The sequence below is a fragment of the Cucurbita pepo genome, chromosome LG01, assembly GCF_002806865.2.
Source record: "Cucurbita pepo subsp. pepo cultivar mu-cu-16 chromosome LG01, ASM280686v2, whole genome shotgun sequence".
Lineage (NCBI taxonomy): Eukaryota > Viridiplantae > Streptophyta > Magnoliopsida > Cucurbitales > Cucurbitaceae > Cucurbita > Cucurbita pepo.
Window position 1 is genome coordinate 12,189,213 of NC_036638.1, and position 15,681 is coordinate 12,204,893.

The window sequence follows — 15,681 nt, forward strand, 5'->3', positions numbered from 1 at the left end:
ATTTGCCCGACTTTGTTATGTGTAATTACATACAATGAAATTAGACCAACAAGAATATAGTTAAAAATGTAACATCATACATAGGGATGCACCATTCAATGTGGTAAATTTACTAAAATTCTAAGGACAATAAAGAAATATTGAAGACATTTTACGTCCCAAGCAAATTATTTAAAAAGAAATGTACTTGTTTCACTGTAATGTACTTGTTTATTGGATTGAGTGCGGGGTAGTTACTTTTGACTGAGCCACTCTTTGCTTCATCCGATGTTTTATTCTAATGAATTATAGAAGCCAATCTAGGACCTAAGCAAATAGACGGGACGCAACGTGATCGAGACATTGGAGTGGACGAGCTTGAGACTTTAGAGATCCTACTTAGATCCAAATTTGCTTTGTGTTGCCTACCTCTATTATATATTCTAAACGGGATGTATTTAGTTTACAATTTTGCAACCTAATTAACTCTTTTTTAAATATATGTAAGAGTTATACAAAACGTACTCCGAGTCAATAGTAATGAACAGTGACTTAAGCTTTTGAATGGGGAGGTGTTACAAGTTATAAATATAAATAAATAAAGGGAACAAGCAATCAAATGAGGTGAGGTCCGAAAATGCATTCCCTGAATGAACTCCAATTTGCTTACAGATTTTTTCCTCTTCACTTTCTCCCTCATTCTCCACCTAAACCAAAATCATCATCCATCCATTACAACCACGAGTACCTGATCTTTAGTTAGCAAATAATCAAGTTAATATTCAAATTATTTAGAACCATTTTTTAAACTTCCGATATTAAATGGATATTCGATACAATTGATAGGGACAAAAGATATTTACAATAACGACTACATAAAATTTATGTTTAAATTTTAAAAATTTATCGTGGTATAAATTAAGTATTTACACCAAACAATAGGTAGCAAATAATCTTTGTCTCCAATGAATTCCAGGATAGTGACAACCGAAGACTATCCAAGAAAATCAAGATTGTACCTCAAAAAAGAATAGAAAAAAGGGAAGAAACGTAATGCCACTAAATTCAGGTTGAAACTCTCGCTAAAAAAAAGATCTTGAAAAATCCAATAATATAATAACACTGAACAATGAGTTTGACTCAAGATATTTGAAAAATTCATTCACTGATAGAGTTTTTAAGATAAAAAATCTCAACAAAAATCGATAGAAACTGTAGCCTATCAATTCCAAGTTAATCGCATTCACAGTGGAAAAGAAATTTGATGAGCGAGAACAACGTTGAGCTGGGATCGTTGAACGCTAATGTACTTTTGCTTCCATATACTCGAAACATTGAACAAATGCATTGAAGATTTCATGTTACTAATAATATAATGGCAAAGAAGTTAATGTGTGACTTATAAATACAACTTCTACATATATTCACCCAGTTTGTACACATCACAACCAAGAATATAGATAAGCAAAAACCACACAACTTCATCGTATTTCTACTTTATATCTAACTCTCCCCATCATTTACCATTCATTCATTGATCTTTCTTTCTTTTATAGACTCAGGAAGATCATCAATTATNAAAAAAAAAAAAAAAAAAAAAAAAAAAAAAAAAAAAAAAAAAAAAGGATGAGCAGAAAAAGAATGAGAAACAATGAAATCATATTACCAGTTGGACGTCGTCTCGTCCACCAAATTGCGAAGCCACGCCTTTATCGGTTGCGTTGGCCATCTGAACCAAACATTCATTCTCCCGTTTCGTCTTCGAAAAATCATCCATTGAACTTAGAAAAGTTCCTCCGAGTTAAATTTGTTCCATGCTTCCTGTTGTTACGAGATAGAAACGGTTAACAAGCGCAAGTGCTCGTATAACATCGATAACAAACTGGAAATGTTCTTACCTTTAGAATGTCAAACACCTTCTCAGCAACGTACTTTTGCTGAAGAGTGGCACCTTTTTGCTGCACCTTATCAGGGTGAATGCATAGCGTGGCTTTCCTGTATACTTTCTTGACTGAATTTGGAATAACCATCTCAGTTAAAGAAACTGGCTGCCACCCACACTCAGGCCAGAGCACCTAATTGTATCATTTAACAGTGAAACAAACTACTCAGCCCATCACAACATACAACACTTGCTCGCAAAATTGTTTAGCTACTAAATTCACAACACTTACGTATTGCAAAGTTGATAAAAGAGCACGTAAATTGCCCTCCTTCCCTGCAGCCCAACGCTTGATCTCAGCATCCAGTGTTTCAGCAATTCTCTGCACGGAAAAACCGATTGTGTTGGAGAAGGTGAGGTTGTATGTACAGAGAAAGGCGAAAGATGGAGACGAAGAATAATCAATCGGCTCCACTTGCGGCAGCCATGGAGACTGCCCCTGCGACGTCGAAGCCGCCAGTGGTGGTGGAGAAGATGAGTAGAGGATTCAAAGGCCATGAAAATAAAAGATCTGGGTTGCTAAACCGAAAGGGCTCTGATACCATGACAATATTTGCTAAAACCCCCTCCCTAAATGAGGGTGAAATTCTCTATTATAACCCTCAAATAAATTACAAAAGAAAAGAACAATACATAGATACAAGATAGCTTTGCCTATGAGGGAAAATCTACAGAAATACAACTGAGCACCATTTTTCCTATCAGACAACATTGAGTACTTCATTATTTCATTGACAAATCTACGTTCAGTCAGAAAATTTAAGAAAAATAAATGAAAACAGGAAGAAACAAATAACGACAATATGAAAAACCAGGTTTTCTCCAATCCACTCAAGGAACATAGCTTCAAAGCAATAAAATCATAGTTCCAGCACGCACAGAAGAGAAATGGATGAACTTAGAAATGGAATAGTGTGAGATCCCACATCGGTTGGGGAGGAGAACGAAACACCCTTTATAAGGGTGTGGAAACCTTTCCCTAGCAGAAGCGTTTTAAAAACCTTGAAGGGAAGCCCGAAAGGGAAAGCCCAAAGAGGACAATATCTGCTAATGGTGGGCCTGGGCTGTTGCAAATGGTATCAGAGCCAGACACCGAGCGATGTGCCAGCGAGGAGGCTGTTCCTCGAAGGAGGGTAGACACGAGGAGGTGTGCCAATAAGGAACTGGGACCCAAAGGGGGTGGATTTGGTAAAGGTCGCACATCGATTGGAGAAAGGAACGAGTGCCAGCGAGGACGCTGGGCCCTGAAGGGGGGTAGATTATGAGATCCCAAATTGGTTGGGGAGGGGAACGAAACACTCTTTTATAAGGGTGTGGAAACCTTTCCCTAGCCAACGCGTTTTAAAAAACTTGAGGTGAAGCCCGAAAGAGAAAGTCCAAAGAGGACAATATCTGCTAGCTGTGGACCTAGGTGTAATAGAAAGAAAGGCAACATGTGTCAAGAAAATGCACTCACATGTCTCTCGGCTTGTTCCCTTTGCATTTGAAGATCTCGCTCATTTTTCTCAGCCAGAGCTTTTGCCTGAAACAATGCACACAAAGTTCAAAAGCCTCATAAAAGCAGTGCACATTGTATCTCTATTCTCAGCATCAATATGTTTTGTAATGCATATTTAAACAGAACATAGAAGCTTACCGCACGCGTTTGTACCCTCTGGTGGCGTTCCAATCTGGCTCTTCGTCTTTCCTCGCTCTCCCCATCGACTTCCTGGAATTCTCCAGAAGGTGGAGGACCTTTTCCAAAATAAATAGTTAAAGTCAACATTCGAGACCGAAGTCCAACATCTATTGAAGTGTATTAAGATGTAAAAGTACCTCCAAAGATAGATGAAAGATCATCAACAATATTAGTGGTTGAAGATGCTTTCCTCATACTTGATGAAGTGGTAGAAGGCTGTTTAGTTGTCTGCGGCTCTGGTCTACTTGGTGATTGGGAATCAAAGAAGTTGTCCTGAAAACAGTCCTTGATGAGAAACCAGAGATTGAAAAGAAAGCAAAGGGGACCGGGTTACAAGATTTACGAACTTAAGTCCTCACCATAGGGTTGGCCCTGGGCCTAGGTGCACTACTGGCTCTACCCATGCTGAAAAATGACTCAAGGTCGTTTTCGTTCTTCTGTTGGCTTGCCCTGGCTGCTGCTGCAGCCCTCTCTCGAGCATCTGCAGCAGCCCTTTCTCGAGCCTCTGCAGCAACTCTTTCCACGGCAACTCGCTCTGCCCTGCTCCTTGCTTCAGCTTCTGCCCTTGCAACAGAAGCTCTCTCTCGTGCTTCCTTCTCTTTTGCTTCTGCAGCTGCCTTTTCTACTCTTTCCCGTGCTTCTGCTGCAGCCCTTTCCGCTCTTTCTCGGGCCTCTCCTGCAGCCCTTTCACGGGCCTCAGCTTGAACTCTTTGAACTGCAACCCTTTCAGCACGTCCTCGAGCCTCTGCGTTTACCTTTTCAACAGCAGCCCTTTCAGCTTTTAAGCGAGCTTCAGTAGCTGCCCTCTCACGTGCTTCCCTTGTGGCCCTTTCAACAGCCTGTCTGGCTTTTATCCTTTCCATCTCAATCTCCCTAGCTCTTTCCCTTTCCTTCTCTAACCTCCTTTGTTCTTTCTCTTTCTCCTCTCTTTCCCTCTCAAGCTCCCTCGCTCTTTCTTTCTCTCGTTCAGCTCTCCGTTTCTCCTTCTCTTCCCTTTCCCTTTCTCGTTGGAACCGTTCATGATCCATGCTCTCCTCATCTTCAACTCTATTATTTCGCATGGCTTTCTCATCTCTATCCCAATATACAGATTCTTTACTTTTAGAAGTTCTTGTACTCTCTCTTTCCCTCACTTCCTTAGCATGCTTAAACTTAGCCTCTGCTCTATCCATTGCCTCCTTCATGGCTGCAGCAGCAGAGTTCATCTCTGCTTCTTCATTAGAAAGACCATTTACTAGATCTTCAGCATTACTCTGATTCCTTCCCATGGCAAATTCCTCGAGTTCATCCACCGAAGATACTTGATCTCTCGTTGAAGCAGAAGCAGAAGCAGAAGCAGATTTAGGAATCTGATAATGATGTGTAGAATTGGGAACTGAAGAAAAGTCATTAGCATTCATCTTTGAACTTCGAGACCCATACGGACTCGTTCCTTCTTTTGGGACTTGCTGCGGTATAGGAGGTGGCGGTCTTGAAGGGGGCGGAGCAACAGTGGGTTGTGTAAAAAGAGGAATCTCTGATACAGTGAGCCATATTTCATCTGATTCAACACTATCTTCAAATCTAGACGTATCGCCCATCACGTTTTCATCTTTCGGAGCTGGAGGAGATGTTGATTGAGGAACAAATTTATGAGAACTAGTTGGAACTGCAGGAATGTCGAACACCGGCTCATCAAATTGTCTGTCATTCTTAGCCGACACCTCCTTCTTCAAAGGTTGTCCAGAAGTTTTTCCAGATAGTTTCTCCATAGTATCTTTACTCTTAGAATTCTGAGGCCCAGCAGAACTTCCATCTACCTTAGGAGGACTCCTAGCCTTACCTCTATTATTCCCTTCTGATGAAAATGCAGGGACAGATTTACCAAGGCTAGCAAATGGGTCCATATCATCAAAACCTTTATTGTTTGCACCAGAGGAAGGGTAACCATCAAACTTTGGGCTCTTAAAATTACCGACGTCACTAGCTTCTTCATGGTGTGGATCATCACGCTCCCTTGACACGCCAAACGGGTTTTCCATTGGCATGGAGGACGTTTTACTTTTAACTGAATTTGGCTCTGATGACCAGCTGCCTCCTGAGTTCGACCTGAAAGTAATATTACAGGAAGATTTTTAAAAGATAAGGACGCGTTTATTAAAATCTAGGACACTAACACGACAAGGACGCATTTATTAAAATATATATCATTTTATTATTGTTATACAAGAAGGAAATTCAAAGTCAATAAGTTCATGGATTTATACGCTTAAAAATGAGTTTCATGAATTTCGAACCGACTCCTTTTGAGCACACCAAGAAACACTGTGCCATTAGTGAGCCACTACAATTTTCAAGTCAAACGGTTGTCCTCTCAAAAGAAAACTGCACACAAAGCCTCCTTTTCAAAGATCCTAGGAACAAATAGGATTGCCCCAAGATTCAGATGGCCTTCATTTTCCAAGATCCTCCTCGACCTCGATGCACCATCTACTTGTCCTAAGCTACTTGTGAGAATGAAGACAGTCCTACGTACCAACATGGGTCCTTTCAACATGATTTTCCTTACTAACATGTTTTTTAGAAATTTTTCCTAAGAGTTAAAATTGCTACAAACCAAAAATATCAAACGTTTTAGGTCACTGAACATGAAGGTGCATCTTTTTATGGTATAACTAACAATTCTTTTAAGTTTTTCTTTAACCATGCCTGCATCGCCCTTAATGTGTTACCGGTGGCATTTGAAAGGAATCTCTCCTTGTATGATGAAGTCGAGATCAATCAAGGAAAAAGTGGGTGGACATGTGACACGCAACTAGAGAGGTACATAAATGAGTTGGCATCACGTCCAAATTAGGGGATCCTATGGCTATGCAAACATGGTTAAGAAATGCTTAAAACGTTGATAGTTACTATCTATATGAAGAAGGTAGATCCTTTTTTCTCCCCAAAGCATCCTATAATGACAAACCCCAGCTTGGCACAAAAGTCTTCCATTCGAGGATGGGGTAGGAACTCCTTCAACATTTCTATACAATCTCTATGTCTAGTCCATCCCACACAAACTCCTAAAAATAAGTTTCAAACTACATAAGCAAAGTGATAACCCTAAAGAATATCATCAAGATCTTCCACAACTCTCCTACTCAAAATGTTCACTTTGAACATTCTTAGCTCAAAACAATCCTATATTGGATGACTTCATGAAAAAAAATTCTAACGATCACGTCAATGAGGGTAGAGTGTGCTAAAAGACCTACGTTGGTCTATAGGGATAGTCTTCATTGTCATAAGTAACTCGTGTAAGGTATATGACACATCTAAGCCCGAGATGCAGAAGAATGTTAGGACCGTCAAGTGCAAAATTCAAAATTTGAACGATTGGCCTAGGGCACTACACAAAGTTTCAAAAACGCACACACTTCACGGAGAAATCTGGAAGAGAAGAAATCCTTACACCTCAGTAATCTATTAAAGAAATCAATCACAATAACAGATAAAAATAGAGAGAACAGATCCATTTGCCTCAAAAAGACAAACTTCACCTCTTAGTTAACTTTACAAGATTGAAAAGCTTGTATTAAAGATTAATTGACTCAGTAATTTATAGCTTTTTTACAGTAAGATGTCAATAAATTTCCATATTCCGTCCTTTCAAATCTTGCTTCAAAATTTTGAGCTTTTCGACTTAAAACTTGACTATAATGCCATCTTCTCTTCTAAATTGAGAAGTTGTGAAGGGAAAGCCAAAAGTTCTCAGCTTTAAATGGAAAAGGCCCCGAATAGAAACACAAGCCTAAATTCTTTTCCCAATATTGAGTGATCATCTAATAGGGAGGGTCAATAGTGATATGAATCCTAAGGCTATTCAAGGACTAAAGCCAAGATTTATAAGGCATTGCAAAGCATTCAACGAGTTTGATGATTGGGGCTAAACAACTTATTGAAGAACAAGATCCATAGAAGTCAGCTTCAAAAATCCTAAAACAAATTTAAAAATCGAACCAGTAAAAGAACCCAAGAAATGTAAATACAGAATTACATTGAAGATCAAATATCTCGAGGGAAAGAAGATTGTTCCGTGTTCGAGATATGAATCACTCCACAGAAAAAAATAATCCAGTCAAACTTGAATAATTCTAATCATGCTAAATTACATAAAATTACAAAGAAATTTAATTCTACGGTAAAAGAAAGCACAAAGGCTCTTTTTATTGCATTTTCCAAGTCTCCCATCTACAAAGGAATTAGCTAATCTACCTGCATGAATGTTATAACAATGCTAACTTCGAAGTAACCTACCTAAAGAACATAGATGAAGGATTTAAAACTAAAATTACAAGAAACTAAGCAATAAATCCGAGATTAAAATCCATCGATCAGCCTTAAAAGCCTTTCTAATCTCTCGTGTATAAATGAAGCTCCACTTGACGTAGTTGCAAAGGTGGTTTCACTGGTAGATACTTGACTTGGACTTGTACTAAACGAACATTGAGATACACTTGTGTTAATTTAATACAGCTTAAATTCCTACCATGCAACTAGAATTCACTTTAATGCAACTCAACTTCATTTAATGAACTTGAGTTCAATTTTGGTTCGTCATAAATTAAGCCCGGGTGCATTTAATGCAACTCAAATCTAAAGATCTTCTTGGTATAAAACAAGTGAAATGAATTCCTTGCAATGTCTTATTAATCTTCTTGGCCTTATACCTTGAACAGCCTTAATCCATATCAGTTAGTTCTTGGTCGTAGTTCGCTGCAAAGGAAAAGGAGCAAATTTCCTCCTTGTTTGAGACATTGTAATTAGATACCAAATTTTTCTTGGTTAAATAGATGAACAAGAGTAAATGTGAGACCATGAATCCCATTTTACCTTTCAAGGAGGTTAGGAACTTGGAAAGGAGGTTGAACAAGAACAAAAATTAGGTAGGCAAACTTGACGAAAAAAGAGTCCGCAAGGCTAAATCTCCCTCACCGGAAACGATAGCATCGTTTCCATATCTCTAACCATTTAGAGACTCTCTCAATAACAGGGATTAGGAATCCAGCTTTTGAGTATAATTTTCCAATGGAAAACCAGGCAACAGCATTAGTCTCTTTTCATATTTTCGATGAAACGTTTCGCTTCTTATTAAAATTTAGCGATAGTTCTCGAGGGGATTGACTAGCACAGATTCTTACAAGAACTCCATGTATTAGCTACAAAGCAGCCCCATAAACCCAGGAAACAGCAACAATTCATTCTAAAGTGCCATGTCTATAAATCCAAACATAAATGCTGAATACAATGATTGCTGCAATGAAACATCAGTTCAAAAAAAGCAACCGAACTGCACAATTTAACATCAAAGGGTTAAACAATAAGTATGAAAGAAAGCAATCCAAACTCAAATTGATCAGTAAACAATTAAGAAGCTTAACTAAACTACAGAAGCCCATTTGAAGATTGCACACCATCACCATGTTATACCTGTCACCAGGGGAGCTGCTGCCTCTAAACCCAGGTATCAAATCATCAAAAGCAGGAATCTCTTTATCCTTACTCTTCGATACACCTCCCGATTTGCTAAATCCCCCAAGAAGATCATCGAATGCTGAATCTGCTTTAGGCGGCGAAGACATTGATGAAAACACATCATCATACTGAACTTTAGACGAGTTTTTCAAGCCCGGAATGCCATCAAAGATATCATCATCATACACGGGTTTATCATAAACCGGTAAGTTCGAAGCCACCGGTTGACCAGAATTACCAGCCCCATGAAACAGAGAGTCGAAATTAACATCGGATTCGCCAGCACGACTCTCCGATTTTCTGGAGAATCTGGACGACTCCCCAAGCAGATCATCGAGACCACCGAATTCGCGATTCTCATGAGCACTCACCGATCGATTAAGCGAATCATGGTCATCGGCGAGAGACCCAGATAGGGAATTGGAGTTCTTAGTGGATCGGAAGGAGGCACGAGATCCAAGATCGAAATTCGGGGAGGTGGTGGGGTTGTTGATATTGGAAGTACCCTTTGAAGCAGCCATTGGGGCGGCTTTACCTTGGGGCTTGAATCCATAATTGGTAGCTAGAAGACCCTCAAAGTCGTTCATGACGATGAGTTAAAATACAAATACAGAGTGATTGAGAAACAAAAACACAACGATACAGAGAGAAGAAAAGTAAAAATTGGGAGAGGGAAAAGGGATCGCCGAGGAAGAGAAGGAACGGAGATGAAGAGATCTGAATTCGGAGGGGGGAGAGGGAGAGAGAGAGAGAGACCTCCTGCAATGAAGTGCAGGGGGCATACGGTGGAGGATCGAGAGAAGAAATGGATGGTAGAATAGAATCAACGAAGAGGGATTAGTGGAATTAACCCACTTCTTAATCTTCCCTTTATTTATTTCCAACATTTGTGTCAAAACCAAGATCGGGATGTTTTCTTTCATCGTACTCTATTTATTGTACGAAATGAACTTAATTTTTTTCCAGGTTTGAAATGAGTTGAATTTAAATTTTTTTATGTTTGGAGTGTAGCAAAAAAGAAAAGAAAGACGTTTTAGAGTTCAATTGGATCAATTGGTGCACTCAAATGGCGGAATCTCTTACTGTTAGCGTTCCATAGATCATGTGCCAACTGAGTGATGCCCCACAACCTATCATTAATACATGTAATGGATTCTACTACGACAACTTTAGTCCTAATAATCCTAACGGCCCAAAAATGTTTACTGAAAATGTAACGACTCAAGCCCACCGCTAATAGATATTATACTTTTTGGGCTTTCTCTTTCGGCCTTCCTATCAAGGTTTTTAAAACGTATTTGCTAGGTTTTGTATGCGCGTTTCTTTCCCACGGCGACTATCGGTTCTGGATTTTTCTCTTCAAGGTTCTTCCAGGACTTAATGGTCTTTGGGTTAAATGTCTCCACCATGCGACGGGTCTTTGGGTTCAAACCCAAAACAAATTTCTGCATCATCTTTTCCTCAGTGTCTACTAATGACGGTACGAACGTCTTCAACATCATGAACTTCTGGTCATACTGATCTATGATGCGTTCGCCCTGAGTCAGATAATTGAACTCTTGTTGTTTCTTGACGCAGGTTTTTTTCTAGTAATATTGTTTCAAGTAGGCTTCCTTAAACTTGTCCCACGTCATGATCCCCCTCCTGGGTTAATACTACTTTTGTTATCTGCCCACCAAACTTCAGAGTCCTTTTGTAGCATATAGGTCGCGCAGACTACCTTGTGGTCGTCTAGGCATCTCATTGATTCGAAGGTGGTTTCCATAGTTGCGATCCACAATCTGAGCTACTGTGGGATCTTCCTTCGAACCAATGAAGGGACGTGGGCGTACCATTTGAAGTCCTGTAGCCAGTTCACCCCTCTGTCGGGTTGCGAACTATTGGCTTGTTGTGTGGCCACCATAGTTTGCATCATTGCCTGGAATGACTCCCACATTAATCGTGTAGTGGGATCCAATCCAGCCACTGGTGCTATCGGAGGTGGTGCAGCTTGTGGGGGAGGTGCGACTTCTAGAGAAAGTGCAGCTTGTGGAGGAGGTGCAAGTTGTGGAGGTGGTGCAGGTTGGGGAGGTGGTTCCATTTGGTGATACAACTAGTGGTGCAGGTGCACAGGGTCAGTTGTCGACCCTTCTTGGGAAGAGTTCCTTCCAGCCTCTCCTCTTCCCCTTTCTCTAGTGAGGGGTCGTCCTCTTCTTCTTCTATCTCTTATGCGTCCTTGAGCAACATAGTTTTAGAAACTAAAATAATTCTATCTAAATCTATTGTTCGCTAATAATATTATATTATAGTCTACTATATATAACATAAAAATAAATAATACTATAGCTTACAAACATGTCATATCATAGAAGCATACATTAACATAAAATTCGATATTTAAAGCCAATCACATTAAATATCATCACAAAAATGTTTGTCATTTTCTCATCCTACGTAAGGCGTACCTGACGGTGACAGAGCATCGATGATTGGACTGTGGAACATGTCAAACCTACGTCGTAGGCTAGTCTACAAGATCTATAACCTAGAACTTTGATACTAAGTCTTGGAATAACCTCCAGAAGAGAAAAACCCAGAATCGATGGTCGCCATGGAAAAGAAACGCCCATACGAATCCAGGCAAACGGATTATACAAAGTTGATCAAGAGACCCCGTTATCATGACAGGTGACCTGCTCCGCCGCCAGTGGACAGAAACCCCAAGGATACAAAGAGGGGACAGGGACGTGAAAAGCCTTTATGTCGCGATTGTGGGAAACAACACTAGGGAAAATGTATGGCAAGCTCTGGGGTATGCTTCAAGTGCGATCGTGTAGGTCACACAGCCAAATACTGCACTGGAAAGGACACGAGGAACCCAAAGGGACCACCTAGAGGCCCAGGCAGTGGCGAACACCCCATGCAAACCCGCGCACAGCCCAGGGCATATGCAATGACCAGTAAAGGTGTGGGAACGGCTGGCATCGTGGTGACAGGTACCCTTTCTATTATACTAGGACACTTTGCATTAACATTGTTTGATTATGGCTCTACACATTCTTTTGTTTATCTGTCTTTTGTTAGTCAAGTAAGGTTCACCGTAGAACCCTTATTGCATGTGTTGTCTGTTGGCGCTCCAGCGGGGTAGACCTAGTTATTGAAAATAAGGTAAAAGATGGACAAATAGTAGTAGTTGGACGAACTATCCATGTACACTTGAAAGTAGTAGATATTACAGATTTCGACGTCATATTAGGAATGAATTGACTAGCCGAAAACTGCTAGCATAGACTGCCATAAGAAAGAAGTACTATTTACGGCACCAAACAGACCTAACTTTAAATTCAAAGGAACTTGCATGGGAGCCACCCCAAAAAAGAATGTTGATGGTGGAAGCTAAATGCCTGGAGCTACAAGGGAGCTGGGCTATACTAGCCCGTGCAATAGACACAAAGGGAAAAGAGAAAATAATGGATGTGGTACCAATAGTAAACGAATTTCCAGATGTCTTCGCAGAGGACTTGCCAGGAGTCCCTCCTTCACGAGCAGTAGACTTTGGGATAGAACTTGAATCAGGAACGAGACCCATCTCCAAAGCACCATACTGCATGGCCCCAGCGGAATTAAAAGAACTTAAAATACAACTACAAGACCTATTAGGCAAAGGTTTCATTCGACCTGCGTATCCCTTTCGGGTGCACCAGTGTTGCTTGTTAAAAAGAAAGACGGTTCGATGCACCTATGCATTGACTATAGAGAACTAAACAAGAGAACAATATAGAACAAATACCCACTGCCACGCATCGAGAACCTATTCGACCAACTCCGAGAGGCTATGATATTTTCCAAAATAGATGTCTGATTAGAATACCACCAAATTAAAGTCAAAGACAAAGATGTACCGAAAATAGCATTTCAAACCAGATATGGTCACTACGAGTATCATTTGGCCTCACCAACGCTCCAACGATGTTCATGAAATTAATGAACCGTGTATTCAAGGAGTGTCTAGACACGTTTGTGATCGTGTTCGTAGAAGACATCCTAATATACTCGAAAACGGACCAAGAACAAAAAGCCCTAACCATATGGAGGGAAAACAAGTTGTATGCCAAATTTTTCAAATGTGAATTTTGGCTACGAAAAGTTTTGTTCTTAGAATACGAAGTGTCTAAAGACGAAATTTTAGTGGACCCCACTAAGATAGAAGCTATCACGAAATGGGAACACTCAACTGCGGCCATCGAGGTACGTAGTTTCTTCAAGCTCATCCAAGAGGCTGGACTTTATGTTGTCATGAGGACCTTACGTGTGTGCCAAGTGGAACTACGGAGGCTTTCCACTATAGTTGCACAATATGCTCGGAATCCAACTAAGAACTGACAATCAAGTCTACAAGAATGAAATGCAAACTTTCACGACGAAAATAGTGAATATGTGTAAACAAGCCAACCTCTTTGCATCACAAGGAGGGCTAGTAATCTTTAGCTCAAATCGAGGACGAGTATGGAAGCGTGATGACACCTTATGGAAATGCAGGAAAAATATATATCAATTGGTGCACTCAAATGGTCGAATCTCTTAATATTGGCGTTCCATGGATCATGTGCCAATAGAGTGATGCCCCCACAACCTATGTTTAATACATGTAATGGATTCTATTGCAACAACTTTAGTCCTAGCAATCCTAACAGCCAAAAATGTTTAGTGAAAATTGGTTGGGATGGTTCAAGAAATGGGGTGAAAAAGACCCTTACAACTGTAGAAGATGTACCCTTTTCTGTGGCAAGATTTTTTCGCTCAATATATTTCAATGAAGATGCGAAGAAAATGCTGTTAAAATTATCAAAAGTTATTTCAATTCATACCACATTTAAGAAGAATGAAGTTTCATAGTTATAAATTTTGGGTGGATTACAATTTAGAGTAATTTAGAGTTATTGTATTTCAACTTTGGGTGGATTACAATTTACAAGATATTGGGCGAAAGAGTTACTGTAATGTGCAGATGGGTGGCTTATCAAGATTGACTTCATCCGAACAGAGGAACAACTTGGAGAAATCTTCACCAAGTCTCTGGCGCGGGTAAAATTTGAGGAACTACGCTCAAAGATCGGAGTTCAAATAATAAGGTAGATATAACACATGTTTTAAGAGGAGATTGTTAGATAAAAGCGACGTGCTAGTAGTATAATTGTATAATTGTAGCTGGCCATTAGTTAGCCACTTTGTTTTAAATACTACATAGAAACATTTGTTTGAGCAAAAACAAGCTTTCCATTCTCTTGCTCTTATTTTCTTCCAAAGTTTTAGCTCCCTAGCTTTCTTCCAAACATTTCTTCTTATTTTTCTTCTTCCAAAGATTTTTTACTGCTCTCACAAGCGGTCTCAGTCAAAAGACAGCACCCACTTGATGAATAACAGGAACTTAAATCAACTCAAATGACTTTGGCAGATCGGTAACTTTAACGAAATTCTCTAACCAAGCAACATGAGAGATGTTCTGCTTTTGTACCAGCTTGGTCTATGAGCATTCTTGATGGTTGCAACAAGGAGGTTTACAACACTGCAAATGTTAATTCTCAAACATCTATATACGTGAAAGAGCAAAACTAGAAGGAAAATGCACGACTCTCCTGGACTTGGGCTTTGGATCCCATGAGAGACACTCTACCAGGAAAGGGTAGATTTAAGGCACACCTTCTTTCCGAACAAAACGGAATCATTAGTGAGACTGAAGAATGTTGAGATATGATTCAAAGTATTCAAAATGAAGATATGATTTGAAGTAGTTGAGATATGATTCAAATATTCAAATATTCAAACTACCAAGATTTTAGGAGATTTTAGGAGATTGTTAGTAGATTTGAATTTATCTAGATTTGCATGATTTACTATTTCTGGTTCAGTGTATTAGGTATAAATACTCAATTGTGTAACCCTCTAGGCATCAAGTCAGGAGACATTAATAAAGCACTGCAGCTTCTATCTATTTTATCTATTCCTATCTCTTTCACTATCCCTCTTTCCAACAATTTTGGTATCAGAGCCAAGTTCGTTCAACACGAGGGCGAGTGATTATTTTCTTTTCCAAAACAAAAATGGCAGTAGTTGGTTTTTCTTTCTTTACACCGTTGTTGCCAATCTTTAATGGTGAGAAGTATGAGTGGTGGAGCATCAAGATGAAGACCTTGCTCAGATCGCAGGAGCTATGGGACTTGGTGGAGTACGGGTTCGTTGATATATCACAACCCACAATTGAAGAAAAGGAGACACTAAGCGAAACCAAGAAAAATGATGTCAACGCTCTATTCATTATTCAGCAAGCAGTTCATGAGACTATCTTTTCACGAATTGCAGCAGCAACCACATCAAAGCAAGCATGGTCAATTCTACAGGAGGAGTTTCAGGGAGATTCAGAAGTCATAACAGTGAAATTTCAATCTTTAAGACGTAATTTTGAAACTTTGCTCATGATGAATGGCGAATCAATTGCTGATTTTTTGTCCAGAACAATGGCAATAGTCAGTCAGATGCGTACCTATGGAGAGAAAATTTCAGACGAAACAATTGTTGCAAAGGTGTTGAGAAGCTTGACTCCAAA

At 39.7% G+C, this 15,681-nt stretch overlaps 1 protein-coding gene and 1 pseudogene across 4 annotated transcripts; one reads left to right on the plus strand and one right to left on the minus strand.

Annotated features, from left to right (window-relative positions):
- Positions 1-529: 529 nt before the first annotated feature.
- On the minus strand, positions 530-9,949 carry LOC111795717 (auxilin-related protein 2-like). 4 transcript variants are annotated; one of them, XR_002815237.1, is made up of 9 exons: positions 9,054-9,949; positions 3,959-5,687; positions 3,737-3,872; positions 3,558-3,655; positions 3,378-3,443; positions 2,154-2,243; positions 1,878-2,054; positions 1,646-1,800; positions 530-727 (listed from the first exon to the last, which is right to left on the minus strand). XR_002815237.1 is itself a non-coding variant. In XM_023678283.1 (8 exons), exons 1-8 carry the CDS (start codon positions 9,683-9,685, stop codon positions 1,762-1,764), a joined length of 2,967 nt encoding a protein of 988 aa, XP_023534051.1. In that variant the 5' UTR covers positions 9,686-9,949; the 3' UTR covers positions 1,323-1,761. The 4 variants fall into 4 exon arrangements, 1 of the variants encoding a protein (XP_023534051.1); XR_002815239.1 differs by having other exon boundaries at positions 531-686; XR_002815238.1 differs by having other exon boundaries at positions 716-732.
- Positions 9,950-12,463: 2,514 nt separating this feature from the next.
- LOC111794961 overlaps positions 12,464-15,681 on the plus strand; it is a 4,944-nt pseudogene continuing 1,726 nt past the window's right edge.

Bases quoted from the DNA above. Each gene is read 5' to 3' on its own strand.
- LOC111795717 (XM_023678283.1), bottom strand. From the start codon at position 9,685: ATGAACGACTTTGAGGGTCTTCTAGCTACCAATTATGGATTCAAGCCC. The intron at 5,688-9,053 runs GTATAACATGGT...TATTACTTTCAG, and splicing joins AGCAGCTCCCCTGGTGACAG to GTCGAACTCAGGAGGCAGCT. The intron at 3,444-3,557 runs GTAAGCTTCTAT...GCATTGTTTCAG, and splicing joins AGAGGGTACAAACGCGTGCG to GCAAAAGCTCTGGCTGAGAA.